This window comes from Bradysia coprophila, unplaced genomic scaffold (genome assembly GCF_014529535.1).
Source record: "Bradysia coprophila strain Holo2 unplaced genomic scaffold, BU_Bcop_v1 contig_350, whole genome shotgun sequence".
In the NCBI taxonomy this organism is placed as follows: domain Eukaryota; kingdom Metazoa; phylum Arthropoda; class Insecta; order Diptera; family Sciaridae; genus Bradysia; species Bradysia coprophila.
Window position 1 is genome coordinate 2620878 of NW_023503608.1, and position 17871 is coordinate 2638748.

The 17871-nt window shown below is 37.1% G+C and overlaps 3 protein-coding genes across 5 annotated transcripts; 2 read left to right on the forward strand and 1 right to left on the reverse strand.

The window, feature by feature from the left end:
• Positions 1–76: 76 nt before the first annotated feature.
• Positions 77–4031, reverse strand: LOC119080169 (zinc finger protein 62 homolog). The gene is made up of 11 exons (XM_037188388.1): positions 3022–4031; positions 2760–2957; positions 2574–2698; positions 1995–2517; positions 1744–1938; positions 1258–1394; positions 901–1066; positions 736–827; positions 474–672; positions 322–338; positions 77–259 (listed from the first exon to the last, which is right to left on the reverse strand). Exons 1-11 carry the CDS (start codon positions 3943–3945, stop codon positions 160–162), a joined length of 2676 nt encoding a protein of 891 aa, XP_037044283.1. The 5' UTR covers positions 3946–4031; the 3' UTR covers positions 77–159.
• A 945-nt stretch (positions 4032–4976) lies between these two features.
• On the forward strand, positions 4977–6242 carry LOC119080170 (glyoxylate/hydroxypyruvate reductase A-like). Its single transcript, XM_037188389.1, has one exon. The coding sequence runs from the start codon at positions 5191–5193 to the stop codon at positions 6205–6207; it is 1017 nt and encodes a 338-aa protein (XP_037044284.1). The 5' UTR covers positions 4977–5190; the 3' UTR covers positions 6208–6242.
• A 3386-nt stretch (positions 6243–9628) lies between these two features.
• LOC119080171 lies at positions 9629–16121 on the forward strand. Of its 3 annotated transcripts, none has more exons than XM_037188390.1 (6): positions 9629–9741; positions 10792–11109; positions 13835–13990; positions 14056–14945; positions 15025–15175; positions 15240–16121. In XM_037188390.1, the coding sequence occupies exons 2-6, from the start codon at positions 10969–10971 to the stop codon at positions 16074–16076; spliced, it is 2175 nt and encodes a 724-aa protein (XP_037044285.1). In that variant the 5' UTR covers positions 9629–9741; positions 10792–10968; the 3' UTR covers positions 16077–16121. The 3 variants fall into 3 exon arrangements, with proteins under 3 accessions (XP_037044285.1, XP_037044286.1, XP_037044288.1); XM_037188391.1 differs by having other exon boundaries at positions 9656–9741; positions 10803–11109; XM_037188393.1 differs by having other exon boundaries at positions 9665–9741; positions 10947–11109.
• Positions 16122–17871: the final 1750 nt, after the last annotated feature.

Genomic DNA, 17871 nt, shown 5'->3' on the forward strand with positions numbered 1-17871 from the left:
TTACCAGCTCCTAGTGTTAGTGGCACATCTGAAATTAATATCCTAAACTGCTGGACTGATTCACAACACTTATCGGTACGAATTTCAATAAACGTTTAATTAAACTGCCTCCATAAAGAAATTTAATACAAAAATGCCAAAAATTTGACTCTCCTGGAATTACTGCATTTCTCCCAGCAACGGTCGAATCGCGACTTTATATTCGATTTGCTTTTTGGGAACTTCAATGCCATGACAATTTTTACGATGTCGACGCAGTCTGTGAATGAAACCAATGTAAGACATCTTTGTCAATAAATCCGTCGTAGTAACAAAACATACCTGTCCGATCGAAAGAACTGTTTCAAGTCGATGCGTGGTGAAGATAATTGAATCAGGATAGTCAAATGTAAGATGACGTGGAAAAATGAAAAAAAAAAACCCGGAAAATTAGAATGTTTGCGAGGGAATAATTTGCAGTATTCGAAACAAACCTTAGAAGGGCATAGATCACATGGATAGTTATAGATTCCAGTATGGACGACCATATGATTTTTCAAATCAGCGGGGGAGTACAATCCCTTATTGCATTCCGGACAGAATGTCGTGGGTGTCTTCAAATGCACTTTTCTGTCATGCATTCTCAGCGCTGATCGGGTTCTGTATTTCTTTTTGCAAACGATGCACTCAAATCTAAAAAAAACGTTCAAAGTCTTACCGCAAATGCATCGACACACGAAACAAAATTTAACTCACGGCATTGGATTTTGATGCCAGATTTTATGAATCAAAAACGTTGCACTGTGAATGAAACCTTGACCACAAATGTGACAAATGTACTTTTTCTTCTGTTGGGTTGCACGGGAAACATTTCATTTGATCAATAGCAAAAATAAAGAAAAACGAAATGTGATCGCTTACCATGTCATGACTCCGTAAATGTTCTTCATAGCTCAGCTTCACATTGAATTTCTTATCACATACTTCGCAACTGAACCTGTAGTTACCGGTATGTTCCGACAGATGATTTTTGTACGTCCCCACTGACGAAAGAACTTTTTGGCACGTGTGGCATTTGAAGTATTCCCTGTGAAGAGAAGACATTAATTAACATGGATGACAAGGGTCATAGATTGAATGAAATTGTAGGGACACTTCTATGCGCATAGTATGCGACAAGATATAGTCTTATCGATAAGAAAACATGCGGCGTCAACAAGTCAACATGGGGGCGTGTTCCAATCTGAAAACTGTCTAACTTGACTGTTTGCCACTTACTTGTTTTGATGATTGACATAATGTCTAGCCAAAGTAGCTGGTCGAGGAAACATTCGCTGGCATATCTTACAGGTACCGTGCTCTGCGTGGCAATGTTCTCTAAGTGCAGGATCGCCATAAAATGTTTTGGGGCAATTCTAGAAGAGAAAACTTAGTTTATTCGTTGACCAAAAAAAAAGTTGAATATAAAGCGGTCGTCTGACTTCAAATAGTTTTTGAAATTGAAGTTGTTTTCATCGCAAACTGTGACTTCTTTCGGTTTAAAATCACAGACCAAGTTACTTTTCCGATAGTTTCAAGGATTTTTTTTTTGTTAAGATTCAATATTTGACGGAACAACTTCCCTAAGACCGCTTACTACCATGGAGTGCAATTTGGAAAACACCAGCCCGTTTTATCAAGTTAGCTAGATTTTACCTTCAGTTCAAATGCTAGTATGAATTCTAGATGAGGTTTTGAACGAGTGAGACTACTGAAACCACTTACCCGACACGTCTTGATATCAACTCCGTTCGTAAACGCATTCTCGTGATTACATGCAACCCCTGGTTCAACATTATCACTGCAAATCGCGCAAACATTCACTATTTCACCGGAATCTTCTATGCCATAGTCAAATTTACTTTGTTCCTCGTGGGCAGTTCGCATATGGAATCGCATGCCGTATTCATTGTTCGCCAACTGAAAATAAATTGATCAATTGAAGCTGGAACATTTCTTCGCTTGACATTCTGTACCTCTAGTGGACAGTATTGGCATTTGTACATCAAATTCTTGTGTATAATCAAATGTGCTTTGAGCTTCAGCGCCGAAACAAACTCTTCCAAGCAAATTTTACATCTGACCGCACCAGTTCCCGTTTGCGATCTGTTATCGATACTGAACAGTCTGTTGACGTCCGTATCGGAACTGGATTCGCCGCGATTCATCGGGAACAGATTGTCGAAGAACGTATTGATGCGATCCTGATTGTCGTCTAACACTTCTGCACCTCTTCGCCGAATTTTCAAATTGACCTTCTGAACTTTGGCTGGTTTCACTTTTGACGTGATGAGCTTCATTATCACAGGAACTGGGGCATCAACATCTGCATAGTCAATCGATGGTTTTTTCACATAATTGTCTTGCATTGTGCCGTTTCGTAAGCGAACAGTTTGTTCGACCTGTTCCACATCCTTCACATCTTCTCTCTTGCCTTGGAACCAATCGTATGCGGTTATCTTGTAGTAGACCTGATTGTTCGTACTTTTGTTTTTCTCTCTGTAAGGTGGCATGCGATTATTTTGTCGAAGAACTGCTAAAAGTTCACTACTTACGACAGTAAACACTTATGCTGCGTGAAACGATGTGCGATAATTTTGTTACAAAATTTACAAAGCTGATGATCAGTGTGCATGTGATTCCGTAGATTCTCAAAGCCATAGAAATCACCGTGACAGACCTAATATTTTCAAATCAATTGATAATTCGGTTGGATCTAATTATAGTCGACAACACCATACTTTGCATTCGAACTTCTGCGTTCCTCTGGTGATTGCGATTTGATGCGAACATGCCAGACCAATAGTGTTATTGTGAAAGCCACAACGGAAGCATGTGTTTGCCAATTCATCCGAAATATCCATCAAAAAGTCGTGTCTGTCCATACCGGGATGATTCCATTTCATGTGTTCAACCATACTGTCCTCATAATTGGATATCTTAACGCGACAGAAGAAAAAATGTTGAAATTTATTGCATTGCCCCTTTTATGAATGAAATTACCGCAAATGAGCAGTGTTTGCAACTGTATTTGATGTCCTTATGAGTCAGCAAATGACTCGCCAGTTTAGAAGGATGCAAGAATTTCCGAAGACAAATTTTACACGAGAAATGAAAGCCAGTCGTTTCAATTTTCGGAACTTCAATCACGAATAAATTGTCCACTTGGCACACTGATGTTTGTGCATTCCGCATCTGGGTTACTTTTATAATATCTTTAAAGTGTTTTGGCAATGATGCCTGGGTGGTGCTGGCTGTGTAGTTTGTGACGGAATCATTAGTCGATCGATGAACTCGTCGTCTTTTACGTTCACGATTTTCGTTGCCATCGAAACTGGTTTCAGAGTTCTCACCCACCGTCATGTACAATTCTTTTGACGAAGCACCGACTTCATTGTCATCGTCAAGGTCTTCGTATTTACAAGAAGGATTCAACAGAATTTCTTCAATTGGCATCTCCTGATCATCGTCGTCGATTTCATGTTTCACTACGGGTCTGGTGTCGTTTAATTTGCATTGATGCGCCTTGAAATGTGCGGCTACGAACTCAATCTTATTTGTTTTGAACGATGTGCATTGTTTACATTGATAAGTGTCTAAGCGTTTGTCGAATGTAGCTAACGCTTCGCTGTCGATCGACAGGGATACTCCCCTGTTCTTCAGATAGCTGAATCCGACTTGTCGCGACAAAATCTGTTTAATCACATTCTCTTCATAGAAATGACGATCGAATGCATCAATAAGAGTATTGCATGTCTCACAAATGTAATTCTCTTCTGATATTGTAATCACCAATTTTTGATCGTCCAGCAGTTTTCCGATCAAATCACCGTATTTTGTTTTCGAATGCGCTCCATGGCACTTTAGTATGTTAAACGTTGCACACTTTTTCGATAGAGTAACTAAGCAGAGAAAACAGTTCACCATTGCGGTAGCTGTTCCGAAATTTCAACTTTTCTTGTCACTTTTTAGTTAAAACATTTTTTATTGCAGAGAACCTGTCAAACAGAAGGAAGAGAAAGAGAGCCACCTGGAATCTATTGCACGAATTTGTAACTTCAATTCATGCGGCTCTTGTGTATGTATTTAAATGTTTACTTACGCAGTTAAGTGGAATATCGAAGAACTGTTAAATTTTGATAGCTCTTAGCTATTATCGCTATTATCCTCTCTGATCCTTATGATTTAACTTTTACTAGATACAGATAAATGGGTGGGATATTCAAATTGTCTGAAAAAATTAACTCATCCGTCCTTCAACTATATGTAGTCCTAGATACAGAAAAAGATAATTTTTTTGGGTACAGGTTTCCTAAACTTAGTCGTACCTATAACGCGAATAAAGTAAAATGAGTCTCATCTGGCTGTAAAGACAAGCTCTCGTTGATATAGACTTTTTCTGTTAACAGAGCTTTGAAAGCTTTGGACCGATTTTGAATTTGAATGTAAATACATCGTTCTGATCGCTCCTCTAGCTGTTATACTAAATCGATTTTGTGACGTAAATTTTTAGTAGTTTACTAGATTCCATGATAAAAAAAAACAAGAATTTGAAGACACGGAATCACTACGAAATTCAGCAAGAAGGTCAAAGCTTACGACCGAGGTATCTATGTCTAGTAGTCTAGTAGTTAGTCGGTTTAAATGTGGCAAATAATGTTAGTATCTAGGTCTAGTTAGATAGATATTCTACTAAGCCATTCCAAATATATTTAACATCTTTCACGAATTCAAATTGAACTGTTCAATGCTCCTCTCAGATAATGCACTGACGAAACTCATCTGATCCATATAAGCTGGTCAAATTATTAATTTTTTTTTGGATTATGTTTGGTTTGAAAAAGTCTTCTGTTAGAAGTTAAACTTAACTTTTTGCAGACGATAGACATATCACCAATGTGTAATTAAGTAATCGAATCTACTTCTTATTTAGATCAATTTAATTCAATGTTCGGAATGTGGTTCGGTAAACGACAACCTGACTCGGTGCGATGTTTACAATAAACATATGTTCGAAAAATGACAACAGAATCAGTGAAGTTTGATACGTCTACGTGAGAAGACATATTTTTTGATTTTATTATTTGATTTTGTTATCAGTGTTTATTCATTGGGTTGTTGACTCGAGTAGTGGTGTAGCTTACATAAGTGTTTAACCGAAGAAAATTCGCGATGTCGAAAACTATCTATATCTTGTCTCAAATACCCGAATTGGCGAAATTAACAGCAAGAGCTCTACCAGCTTGCCAAGTCATTGATATAGAATTAAGACAATGCACTGGGAAACCATCTAGAGGATTAAAAATCGACGACCGAGAGTTGAATGATTTGAGAAATGCAGAAATCGTTTTTGGCGATCCAAATTTGTTGGTGCAAACTTTTCACAAATTACCAAACATACAATGGATGCAAAGCACCTGGGCCGGTATAGATTTGTTTTTGAAAGTAATTTCCGAAACGGGTCAAAAACCTCCACAATGTCCGATTACGAGATTCTCGGGTGAGAGCTTCGGTCAACTAATATTCGATTACTGCATCGCTCATATCATCATACACGAAAGGAAGTTGTTCCAGAACTACATCGATACCAAACAGAATAAGATTTGGCAACTGGATATGGATTGCAGGACCGTTAATGAGGTTACAATTGCGATTCTTGGTGGTACTGGAGCCATTGGATCGTTTGTTGCTAAAAAATTCTCGCTTCTAGGATCCAAAGTTACTGGATATGGACGAACTGAATCGGGCAACATAAGCAACTTTAAAGAGATCCCTCTGGCGAAATATTCAACTAAATTAGAGGACATTCTTCCTGAAAGCGATTATATTATTAGCGTGCTGCCATCAACTCCACAGACAATGGGTCTGTTAAACAACGATATACTTCAAATGTGTAAAGACAAGAGCCCAGTGCTGATCAACGTTGGCAGAGGAACTTTGATATCTGAGAAAGACATCATCAAAGCAATAGATAACAGGTGGATTAGTGCTGCTATTCTGGATGTGTTTGAAATTGAACCGCTACCACAAAACAGTCTTCTGTGGTCACATCCTAATGTATTCATCACTCCTCATAATTCTGCCGTCAGTCGTGCCAAAGATTGCGTAAAATTATTTGTTGAAAATTACAACAAGTTTGTGGGTAACGAGAAGTTGCTCTATACGATTAATTGGAATTCTGGGTATTGAATATTTTGATGAGTAAATAAAATGTGGATAATTAAACACTTGATGGGTGTTTGTTTGATGTTTTTTAAATGCAGTTTGTGGCGAGAAACTATTGACGTCGAGATCAGAATATTTTCCAAAGAAAAGGTATGCAGAAACCAAGAGTGGTATACTCATCGAGTCTTCTAGAGTAGGTAAAGGATTCCCCAGCGCTAACGAATTCTTGGGCGTTGCGAGTCTTTACAGGTGAATAAAAAGAGTCCTTACTGTTACGGACACCATACAAAATTTCTGGATTTTCTCAAAATTTAAACAATTCGAGAAAATCAAAAATCACGAAGGGCTATGCTCATAGTCATAAAGTTATAAATTCTCGACGACAAAAATGTCACATTTCGATTGTTAATTGACCTGAGACTCCGAAAGTAAAGATGTCTAGCAAAGAAATGAAAGAAATTTCCAAGGGCCTTGGAAATTTCCGCTTCCTAAAAGTATCATTCCTCAAATCTAGTACTGTGGCAATTGAAAATCTTGTGAATGATTTTATGTTGTTTGTTTTCATTACAAATGTCATAGAAGTTCTGTATTTGCTTAAAATTGGCCGGTTGAATTAGGATATTTCAAGACTTTTTGAAGAATGACATTAAAGATGCTATACAAATTCAGCTACATAAACATCCCGAGAAATAGTTTTCATTTGATTAATCGCAATGCATCAACAGGACTTACCAGCTTCGAGGAATTGTCCAATTGTAAACAATGATGCAACTCAAGTGAAATAAATAAATTTTTGGATTCCACAAGCAAAAAGACCTGACTTCTAAATTGAAACATGACATTGAGAGGCACTGGCGTAATAAATTAGAAACAACTAGGTTCAACCCCGCAAATGTTGACGATAAATTCTATATACTGTCAATGTTGAACGGGAAAAATATAACAATACTTTCCTTTCCATAATTATGATATGTTCAATTACAGCGTCTGTTTGCGTCATTTAAGGTTCTTCACCCGATGGGTTGGGATGCTTTCGGATTACCGGCTGAGAATGCTGCTAATCAGAGGAATATACTAGCAGATTTGTGGACGAAAGAGAATATTATGCAAATGAAAAATCAGCTAAGAGGGATTCTTTTGAAAATCCACCTATCAAAATCGGACCCATTTCGTCTGCGATGGATATATACATGGTTTGAAAGGTCTTTGCCAGTAGACCTCAAAACAGCCCTCACACAGTCTTGAGCCACACCTGGTTGCTGGCGGAAGATCTCCGAAGTTGGAAAGATAGTGTCCGAATTTTTTGGCCGTTATAAATGATAGTTCCGGTTGAGAGTGGGCTCGTTCGAAAGCTGAGTTTCAGTACTTTCGGGTCATGCTTAGTTTGATTAGATTCATTGATATATGTTTGCAAAATTGTGAAAGAAAAATTTTCAAAATCTGTGTGAACTTTATACAGGTCTGGGTTGGTACTGATGACGCTTAACGTGAACTTAACACGCTAGTCGTAACATACATTGTCTAAGCTTTCCGTTGATACCTCATTTGCAGTTCTGGTGATTGTCGACATAACAAAATTTTATATTAGTACAACCGCTACTCGTAAAACTCGCCAGCAATCATCAGCACTGCAAATGAGTTATCAATGGGAAGCTTAGACAATGTATGTTACGACTAGCATCTTAGGTTCACATTAAGCATCATCAGTACCAGCCCAGACCTGACTAAAGTTCACACAGATTTTGAAAATTTTTCTTGCTAATTTTTGCAAACATATATCAATGAATCTAATCAAACTAGGCATTACCCGAAAGTACTTAAGCTCAGCTTTCGAACAAGCCCACTCTCAACCGGAACGTCCATTTATAACGGGAAACTGCGGGAAAAAGACCGAATTCGACTTTTTCGAAGAATTTTATTCATTTATTTATTTTAATGTCATTCAAAAACAATATATGTGTCTTCGTCTTCGAATTTTTGTTGCTTTTGGCAAGCTTAGAACCCAGACATGACAACTAATCCACAGTCTTCACTCCAGGTTTCTGATATGTGTATGCCTCGTGTTGTACTTCTTCAGATTCAAACTTTGAAATAAATTAATAAATAATTTTCTTGTCGTACCTTAAAGCTAAGGCGTTCGACACGCTCCTTATTTCAAAAATAATAACAATAAGGCATACAGGTGACTATAGTGACAGCTACGTAGTTTTGCCAAATTTCTTTGGGGCTGTCTATTTCTTTACAAAAAAGCCTACCTTACGGAAGCCAGACCTGCCTTACGGCCTCCTGGCATCTCTCAAGTGTTTTTAAGTTCACATTAAAGTTGAAGTACAGATGGTGTAAATCTAAGTTACTGACAATGTGATACTTATTGTACTGTGAGAGTCATTATACCATACGATAAATAAAATAAGGCATACAGCACGAATCCAACAAAATTAATTTACATTTTATTACTACTTTTATTAAGGTGGTGAAAGAATCAAGTAGCCTTTGGAATTTGCATGTAAATCACAGCGTAGTCAGTCAAAATGTAGAAAAGCGTTTGTGGAATACAAAGAAATAAGGTGTGAATTTGACACAGAGAGCTGAGAGTTTGTTTGCTAGAGAGAGTATTGACTTCAGTATAATATCTAGTACCCAGTTGACGCCTGATGTCGACAACAAAACGAGCCACACCCGTTCTTTTTATCTATCAGTGCTCATTCTTAATATTGACAAATACTTCGACTTGTGGAGCTGAAATCATAGCAATAATTGCAATCACAATGACACATAGCTTGACTTCTATTAACCCACCCTGACAATATAAAAAGATCTTGAAAGAAGCGAAAAAAGAATATTCAAACGAATGTTTACTCCGTTGAAAAGATAATAAGATTGGAAGGCGCCATAACATATATTAAACAATAAACATCCTATATCGTAGAAAACAACCCTTAAAGAATTAGACGATTAAGGAGTTACTATAGTTGCTATAACAACATAGTGACTTATATCAGAAAAGTTTTTTTTTTACTAAGTTCAACAGGAGGTTTGCTTATTCGAAAGTTCAACACTTTCTTACATTCCGCAGCCTTATATGTTTGTCCTTCACATCACCACTGCCACAACGTCTACAATGTTGATCTAACAAAAGTTCTGTGTCTCTTCTGTTCCACGAAACGGTTCGTATATCTTTTTTATCATTGTATACGACCCTCAATCAAACAGCCTGACACGTGTTTAATGGCTAATGCATGTAAAATTCGCCAAATTAATTACTCAACGAACTATGCCGGTCATATTATTGTATACACATTATAATGAAAGCCGATCCAAAACCATAATTATTCATACTCCGTTGGCAATATCGAAAGCTGAAAAGCATAAGGCATGCGCCGTGGCTGTGGTGTATAAAACGGTTTGAATAGATTTTCATGTGCGCAAATTCACAACACCTCTCTTGTGTTGGTATGATAGAAGTAACAATGCTGTGTCTCCGTCAGTCATAAGTTGAATCTTCGGGTAGAAAATAGTTTCTGAAAATATGACGGCGGGTATCGGTGACCAGCTGGGGTATTTTTTTTTTGTTCTTTGCTTTTTCTACTGATAATATCGTTTGAACAGTGACCTGTCGTTAAGAGAACGAAGAATTTTTTTTAATAAAGCAAATTGATGTGGATGAACTAATAATTTATGCTTTTTCTATTTCGACCTTTGTGACTCAAAAGTCCATTATATGAAGAGTTTTTTTTTGTTGTTAATTTAATCAATAAACAATGGAGGTTTCACATGATATTTGGATATCAATCTTGTATAATAAAAAGTGGAAATGAAGTGACAGAATGTGTGAAATAATTTCTATTTTCGACAAAGGCCATAAATATAGGAATTCAGAAATAGAATGTTTTGTTGAACCCTTCCAAATTTAATTTTGCACAGTCGACGTGAAGCTATATTCCAAAGTGTCTGTTTCGTATTATTAAGTTATTCCAGTTTTAATTCAAATTAACTGGTTATACGGTGATACAGAATCATCATCTTGAATATGATGAGTCGAAGGATTGAATTGTAAAAAAAAGGTTTTGTAGAATGTCGACCTAAACTTCCGAAATGTAAGCAAAGAGACGTAATGCATTTTTAGCCTGAACGTCATCTTCAAAAAGATTACAAAAACATCAACTTTCCAGAATTAATCAGTCAATCTGTTACTTCATTTGTTTGAAGTATCTGCTAGTGTTTTGATAAAAAATCTTTTACTTCAATATTTTTATCACACAAAAAACTGCAGTCATAGCCCATTTCTTATTATTGTCGTCGTTTTCGATAGCAGATGACTAGAGGATTCTATTCGAATCTTCTTTACGTTACATAATATTTCGCGAATTACCACAAACAACGATTGACTGAAGAGCACATTCTTCATTTCCATAGGAATGCTTGAGATCAGTCTACCAGACAGATTGAATTAAAAGTTTCATTCATATCTAGCGTTTGTGCATCGAAGAGTAAACGAGAGAAGTCGACGATGCAAAAGTTATTACGAAATTATTCAAATCTAATTTGATTTATAACTGGAATAACAAATAATCTTTCCAACTTTAATATCTCGTACCGATAATTAAGATGTACAACAGATGTGCAGCCTACCATTCAATTTAACAATTTAGTTAATTAAAAAAAAAAACAGACGGCCAGTGCTCTAACAGTGGCTCTACTATAATGTAATGTGAATCGTGTTGAACTTCCGTATGCAAAAATGTAAAAATAAAAATATTCAGTCGATAGATAATAATAAAGCCGATGTGCAGTGTACCAACACCAATCCACTCATCTAATTCGTTGTGTGGGACGTTACCTCCCACCCAAATGGCTGAGGGTGGTAGAAGTAGAAATGGACATCACATTGCTGACTCCAGCGACAATGAATTGGAATCATCTCCGGTAAAAATTGATGGAATTTTTTTAATTATATTTATGCCACTCGGCATCATAATATGCGAAATTTGAAAGCTCGATGTCATAAATAACTATTTCAAGCCTTCGAACATACTTGTACCTTGTATACCTACGAATAAACATTTTATGTAACTGCTTAACATGAAAAGCTTCTTAATTTTTTCTTCAAAAGTGGTACCTAGATTCTAGGTCCTAAAACACTGTTCTAAGAACTGCAGGTCGACATCCAGACAAGTTATCAGTTTCAAAGAAATCTGCCCAATGAACAGTACCCATTGTTCCCTTAACCTCTTAACCACCAATAATATATTAGTTTGCGAAGAAAACTGCAACGTTTTATATGCGGCAGCTCAAGTTGAAAAGAGAAGTGTTGATTGGGGGAGAGTAATAGGAAGAAAATTGTGGTTTTGAAGTGTGCATGTTTTGAGCCCGAGCCTTACGGACGCGAAAATATTTATTTCATAAAAATTTGTAAATTGCATTGCTAGCGACTCGCTACGCTCTGGCCACAATTAACCAGAGAAAATGCAATTTTCAACATTTTTCACAAGAAAGGCTTCTGAAGTTTCAGTGGAGGGGAGAGAATGTCTATATTCTCGCCTGTGTTATGAAAAGTCCTTTAAAAGTGCTTTCAGAATGAGGCTGCGAGCGCACTTACGCCGTTTAGCACTCCGTTTACGAGTGAACAATGGAAGCTCCTCCCACTTTCCATTGTTAAAACGTAAACGGAGAGCTAAACGGTGTAAGTGCGCTCGCAGCTTGAGTCTTAGAATTTTATTTTCTTTCATTGGAAGACATTGGCAAAGTACATAAGAACCGTAGAGTTGTTTTCATGGCAGACCATTATTTGCAACAAAATGTATATTGTGTCAGCAGCTATACAATTAGCAATAAAAATGTTTACAGAGTTTCTCTGACGGAAAGATAAAATTCATATCTACTGCTTACGGATGGGACGCATATTTAGACAAACAAAATATGCAAAATTGAACCATTTTATAGAAGCTTTCGTCCTCGACTCTATAATTACTGACAGTGATGAAGCATCTTAGATCCTAGATATGGTAAAATGTGTTAAATTCAAACTAAAAAAACTCTCACAAATATCACCCAAATTTTCTAAAATTTACATCATACCTTACTCGCTTATATATGGGAATCAGTATACAAATAACATAGGGAAACTCAATCACCGGAAATTCTAAATAGATATTAACGGAAATGTCGTACAGCTAAATTAGCTGAGCTAATGAAGGTGCAATATTTACAGATATTGCCACTAACATTAAAACTTTTGAGTATGAAGAGACAAGAGAGACATACACGGTGTATTACATTGTACATATTACACCATTTATAGGTAACGACTGAAATATGACGCCTACCGGAAGTACTTTTTTATTCTGCATTTTGTTTTGCTAATTTTGTGTGATTTTTGTACCAGAAATGAATCACGCTTCTCTAATATATGATTTGCGTGCGAGGTTTATTAATTTCAGTTTTTTATCGTACATCAATTGTATAGGTTGAACAGCGTATACAATTAAAACGTTACACCAAATGGGTCAATTGTATGAATAAATTTATGGAGAGAAAAATTATAAAAAAGAGTGAAAAGCATTTTGCCATCAACTTAGTTTGAAAAACACCAGTCATCTTTAAAACTGTCCTATTCATGTATAGGGTATAGGGTATAATGTTTGCCGTGCTCGATATCAGCATAACATTAGGAAGGAAGAAAAGAGTTTTAGCCCATGGCGAATGAGATTTAAATTACTTTGCTTTTGCGGTTCATCAAAGAGTTCTAACGAACATTTTCCTTGCCTTGTGCAATTCATTTAAGTAGGTCACTGCAATCGCAGTTTTTGGAATTGATGAAAGACATTTCTATGAATTGAACTTTTTAATTGTAAAATCATAGAGAAGATACAACATCGTCATTACCAGCATGACCTATCTATTCAATGTGAATAGAATAGACAGAAAATTGAGAAGCGAAGTAAAGAAAACGGATGGCCTATTTATATTGGTTTCAAGTTCATGAATAAATTAAGAAAAGAAAAAAGATGAAAACCGAGATGTTGCCTTATGTTTGTATTTAACTAAATAGTTGAGTAGTGTGGTTAAGTCCATTGTAAATGAATACAATTGTGAAGGTTATACGGACTGAAAAGCTTTTTTTTTTGCGGCGTTTTATAATGGCACATACTCTGGTGATAAAACATTCCGCGACCTTGGTCACTTCAGTATTTTCTTCAGAATGATTACTCAGGAATTTGCGCTTAAAATAGGCTGAGGTGATGGCTAACGAGGGTAAGGCCAGCATAGTCTCAGCTAGCTTACTTAATAACTTTTTCATGCATTGGGCATAAATTTCAGAATTTGCCTCGTAACTCAGGCCGATAGAAGTTGTATATACGTATTTGTTGTGGACAACTGACTTCAGGTACCATCGCTTGTCGCCCTCACTTCGTTCAGGTTACAACTCGCGAAATCGCTTCAGATCTACCATCCACAACAGATACGTAAACAACAAAGTTTACTGGTGTATACATATCACATACACTAGGCTAGCCAAGTTGGGGCTTGTCTAGCACGTAGCGCTTATAGCCTACCTTAAAAATACTTACCTTTTGAATCGATTTAAACTATTATGAGAACGGCGAACACATATCAATTCATCGTCTAATTGATCGTTCTTTTTTTCCAGAAAACGCATACTTTGGAAAAAGCTAAAACGGATAGAACACCAGTTACCAAGCCCGAAGAAGATCGTCGTCGTCGTACCATTATTATCGAAAAGAAAAATGGTTCGTACGGGTTTACCATTCAAAGCTATGGCATCCACTATAAGAAGGAGCAAGAGGTTATTGACCGCAATTAATGTTCAAAAGAACAAAATTTAACTGATTTGTTGTGTACTTTCATTAGGTGGAAATGATAACTTACGTTGACTTTGTCGAATACGATGGTCCTGCATACAAATCGGGTATGCGTGAAGGGGACGTTATACTATCGATAAATGGAGCTGATATGGAAAAGGCAGATCACAAGACATTGGTGGCGTTTATAAAAAACTGTGATACTAGAATGCGAATGGTTGTATTGTTCGAAGACTGTGTGCGTAAAGTCGAACTGCATATGCGCTACATTCAATTACAAAATATTCTCAATGCAAAAATGAACGAATTAGAACGGACCTGTCTTCGGGAGCGTGAAATCCTTGAAGGCAAATGGAAAACACACAGTCTTCCCGCTCGTAAGAAAACCACAGCGTCGTCGTCATCACCGACGGATGGCAGTGAAAATATTGCATCACCCAATGATTCCGAAGTACCATATTGTCGTCCCACACTTTCGACGGAAGACGTAAACAGTTCCAGATCAAGCAAGCAACGCACTGCACCGCCAACGACGCAATTTATGTTGACCTATCAATATTTGGATCCACATTGTCGTTACATTTTGAGACCGTCTGCCGTAAATAGTGGAGAATACTTAGTTATAGGTCAACCATCCCGTAGTAAAAGCGATCATCAACAACTAATAGGAAGCAATTCGAGCTCGGAGCACATTCACCATCAATTACCAGGCTATCGTCATCCACCACAATATAATCAACAACAAAATGCTACATTACCTCCAGCACATCAAAATAAACCGCACACCGAGCAAAAATCATCGAAATCGAGACATTGTCATGGCCATTCATGCAACCCGTGTGTCGGCCAGAAAAAAGACAAAACCAATGGAGACAATGTAAGCTTAGATGCTTACGATTTAGCTAGTCCTTGCTGTGATCCTCATTGTGTGCCAACGAGGTAAATTTTTTTTTTTTTAACAATTTTTAGTCGATGATGGCAATGTGCCATTCTATTTCGTTAAAAAAAAAAAAAACAGAAGGAAAAACCGACACCACAAAGATCATCACCATAAACACAAGCATCGAGATAAAGAAACCAAAGAACGAACTCAACGGCCTAGATCGCAGTCACATGCATCGCCAACTGCTCATCCAGTTCACAACAACACAAATCACAACGAAAAACATGTAAGTATTTCAGTCGGATCTTTACAGTGGGCGTGGTTCAAACGAATTTTATCGGAATTTACAGACACACCGTCCTCGTTTCTATGACATCAGTGCAGGTTTAGCGTCACATTGCAGCCTCCACTCATGTACGTCCAGCGACATAGGAAACGCAGCGGAACAATCCATGACGTCCTACAGCACGTCACTGAGTACCGATACACTATTTTGGGATCCTCATACCGACACACCTTGTAATTCCCGTCAGCAATCCACCAAATCCAGGCAATCGTACCAGCCACATCAACATTCCCAAATGACACCACAACAGCAACAGCAATTCATTCATCGATATCACATTCATGCCGCACAAATTCAGCCAACATCGTACATGGGCTGTCCTGCACAGTACATTACCAACAAACCCAAATCCTGGGACAATTTGGCGATGAAAGGGTATGGAGGTTACGGTTTCGGATACGGATATTTGGACACAGTTGGCCCGAAAAAACAACAACAACAACAACAGCAACAACCCCAGCCAACAGCTAAACTACAACATGACGAACTGATCAATCAACAAAGACATTCGATTCCGCGTAAGAATCCATACGGTCGCTACTCGACGTTGGACATCGAAAATTATGCTCCGCCACCGTCACAGTTTGTGCAGGCAATCACAACAACGACGATAACCAAATCGACCGAAAATCTAATTAGTCCGGCATTCAATCAATCGGACAGCAATTTGCATTCGTCGTGCATTGGCTGTAAGGAAATTCAACACTTTCATCAGCATGACTGTCGTGGCTATTATTCGCATTTGCCGAGAACCAGCACGACGAATGTGACCACGGCGAATGGTACGAATGTGATGAATGGTAGAGGTGTGGCAACTGTATCGGAGGTGACAAGACTCTAAAAGACATTCGAAGGCGAATTAAAGACTATTTAAGTAAGTAAAAAATGGGATTTTTTTTAGCAAAATTTTGTGTAGGAAATGTGCGGAAATAATAACAAATTTATGGAAAATTCTAAACAAATTTTAATTCTCATCAAAATGCCAAAATGAACATTAAGCGCTTAAGTCGTCGTAGGTAATACATATTATACATAATGTAGAATTTAGTGACAAAAATTAGTAATTTATTTATCATCAAAATGATTGTGAAAAATGGTTTTAACAGAAAATTCGTTTCCGTTTGTCGTGAACCGAAACCAGAAATTATGCTTTTGTGTTTAGTAAAATTTAGTATAAAATTTGGAACGTGGTTGAGCACGGTATATATATGAATATTATGCTAATACACTTATTTTGCAAAGAATTAGAAATAAAAACGAAACAAAATTCGATGAATTTAAGGAATTTGTTCAATTTACTTCTGACACTTCCCATACATGAACAGAAACTATAAACTCAGATCAAGGTGGACAGCAACAAGGCGAATTAGTAGTGGATTTTGTAGCAACGTTGATTACCTGATCAATAAAAAGTTCTTCTTTGAAAGCGAAAAAAAAGACTGCTCGCATACGGCGCAGTCAATAAAAAAACGATCTTTTCAATCAACAAATATTACAATAAATAAAAATCATCCGCTCAATTACTTCCTAAAGTTCCAAGAATACATGCCGCATTGCCTCTTTGTATAGCAATAGAAATTTTCTTTGAAAACTTGCACTGCCGCTTTTCCTGGAAATTTTCGAGTTTTGGCTGGTAGGACATTTTTGTAAAATTTTTTGCAAAGACATCAGTAAGGGATTCTTTTGAAAAACAACCTGCCAAAATCGGACGTATTTTTTCTTAAGTTTATTTGGTATGTGCTCGTATGCCTTGACGGCCAGTCTTTATAACCAGCGAAACATTTTTTTTTAGTTCATTTGTCACCAGATAGAGACATTCAAATATTTAAAGAGAACAAACTCTTTACAAAAATTTCTTCCGCAGCAGTTGATGGACATGTTATCATTGGATAGCTGAAGTCATATAGTTACGGGGCAATATGGGTTTTATTGGGTTTCCGTTCCAACTACAGAGACATATGGGTCATTGAAAAATTAGTCTACATCGGTGAAATTCTAGGGATGCCTCTGGCGCCACCAAGCAACAGAAAAATGAAAACCCTGTCCTCCCTCGTTACTCTGTGTCTCAGCTTTCCATGTATGACTAATATATCAATGTGAATGTGCAAATGACACTACCTCACTCTGCTCGAAAAATCTGGTATGGCGGGCAAATTTGATCGAAAAAATATATTTTTAAGGAAACTGAGATGACTGCGTACGCGTACATGTCAGGCGACGTTGTATCGCATCTCGCACAGGCCGAGGCCCATAGGTGACTGTAGCTCCAGAAAAGTAAACTAAGCATATCTTTTCAAGTTCACTACTTGCTGATACATTTGGGTCTACAACTTCTTTTTCTTGTAAATTACATGTCTTTCAATTTAAACGGTGAAAGAACATCTTTGATCTAATGCAGCAATAATACTCACTTTTCGTTTCTTTGGTATTTCTATTCGATACAAATTAACATTTCTCATTTATCCTTTATAAGGGACAAAAAATAGTGGAGACTGCAATTTGAAATTTAGTAGAATCATCTAAACTAAGAAGGGATCATCCAGGGTAATGGTATGTTTCAAGTAGATATTTTCGTAAATTCAATCTCCACGTTTTCGTTATTTTCTTTGAATTCGATGTGAGTGGGAATTTTCGAT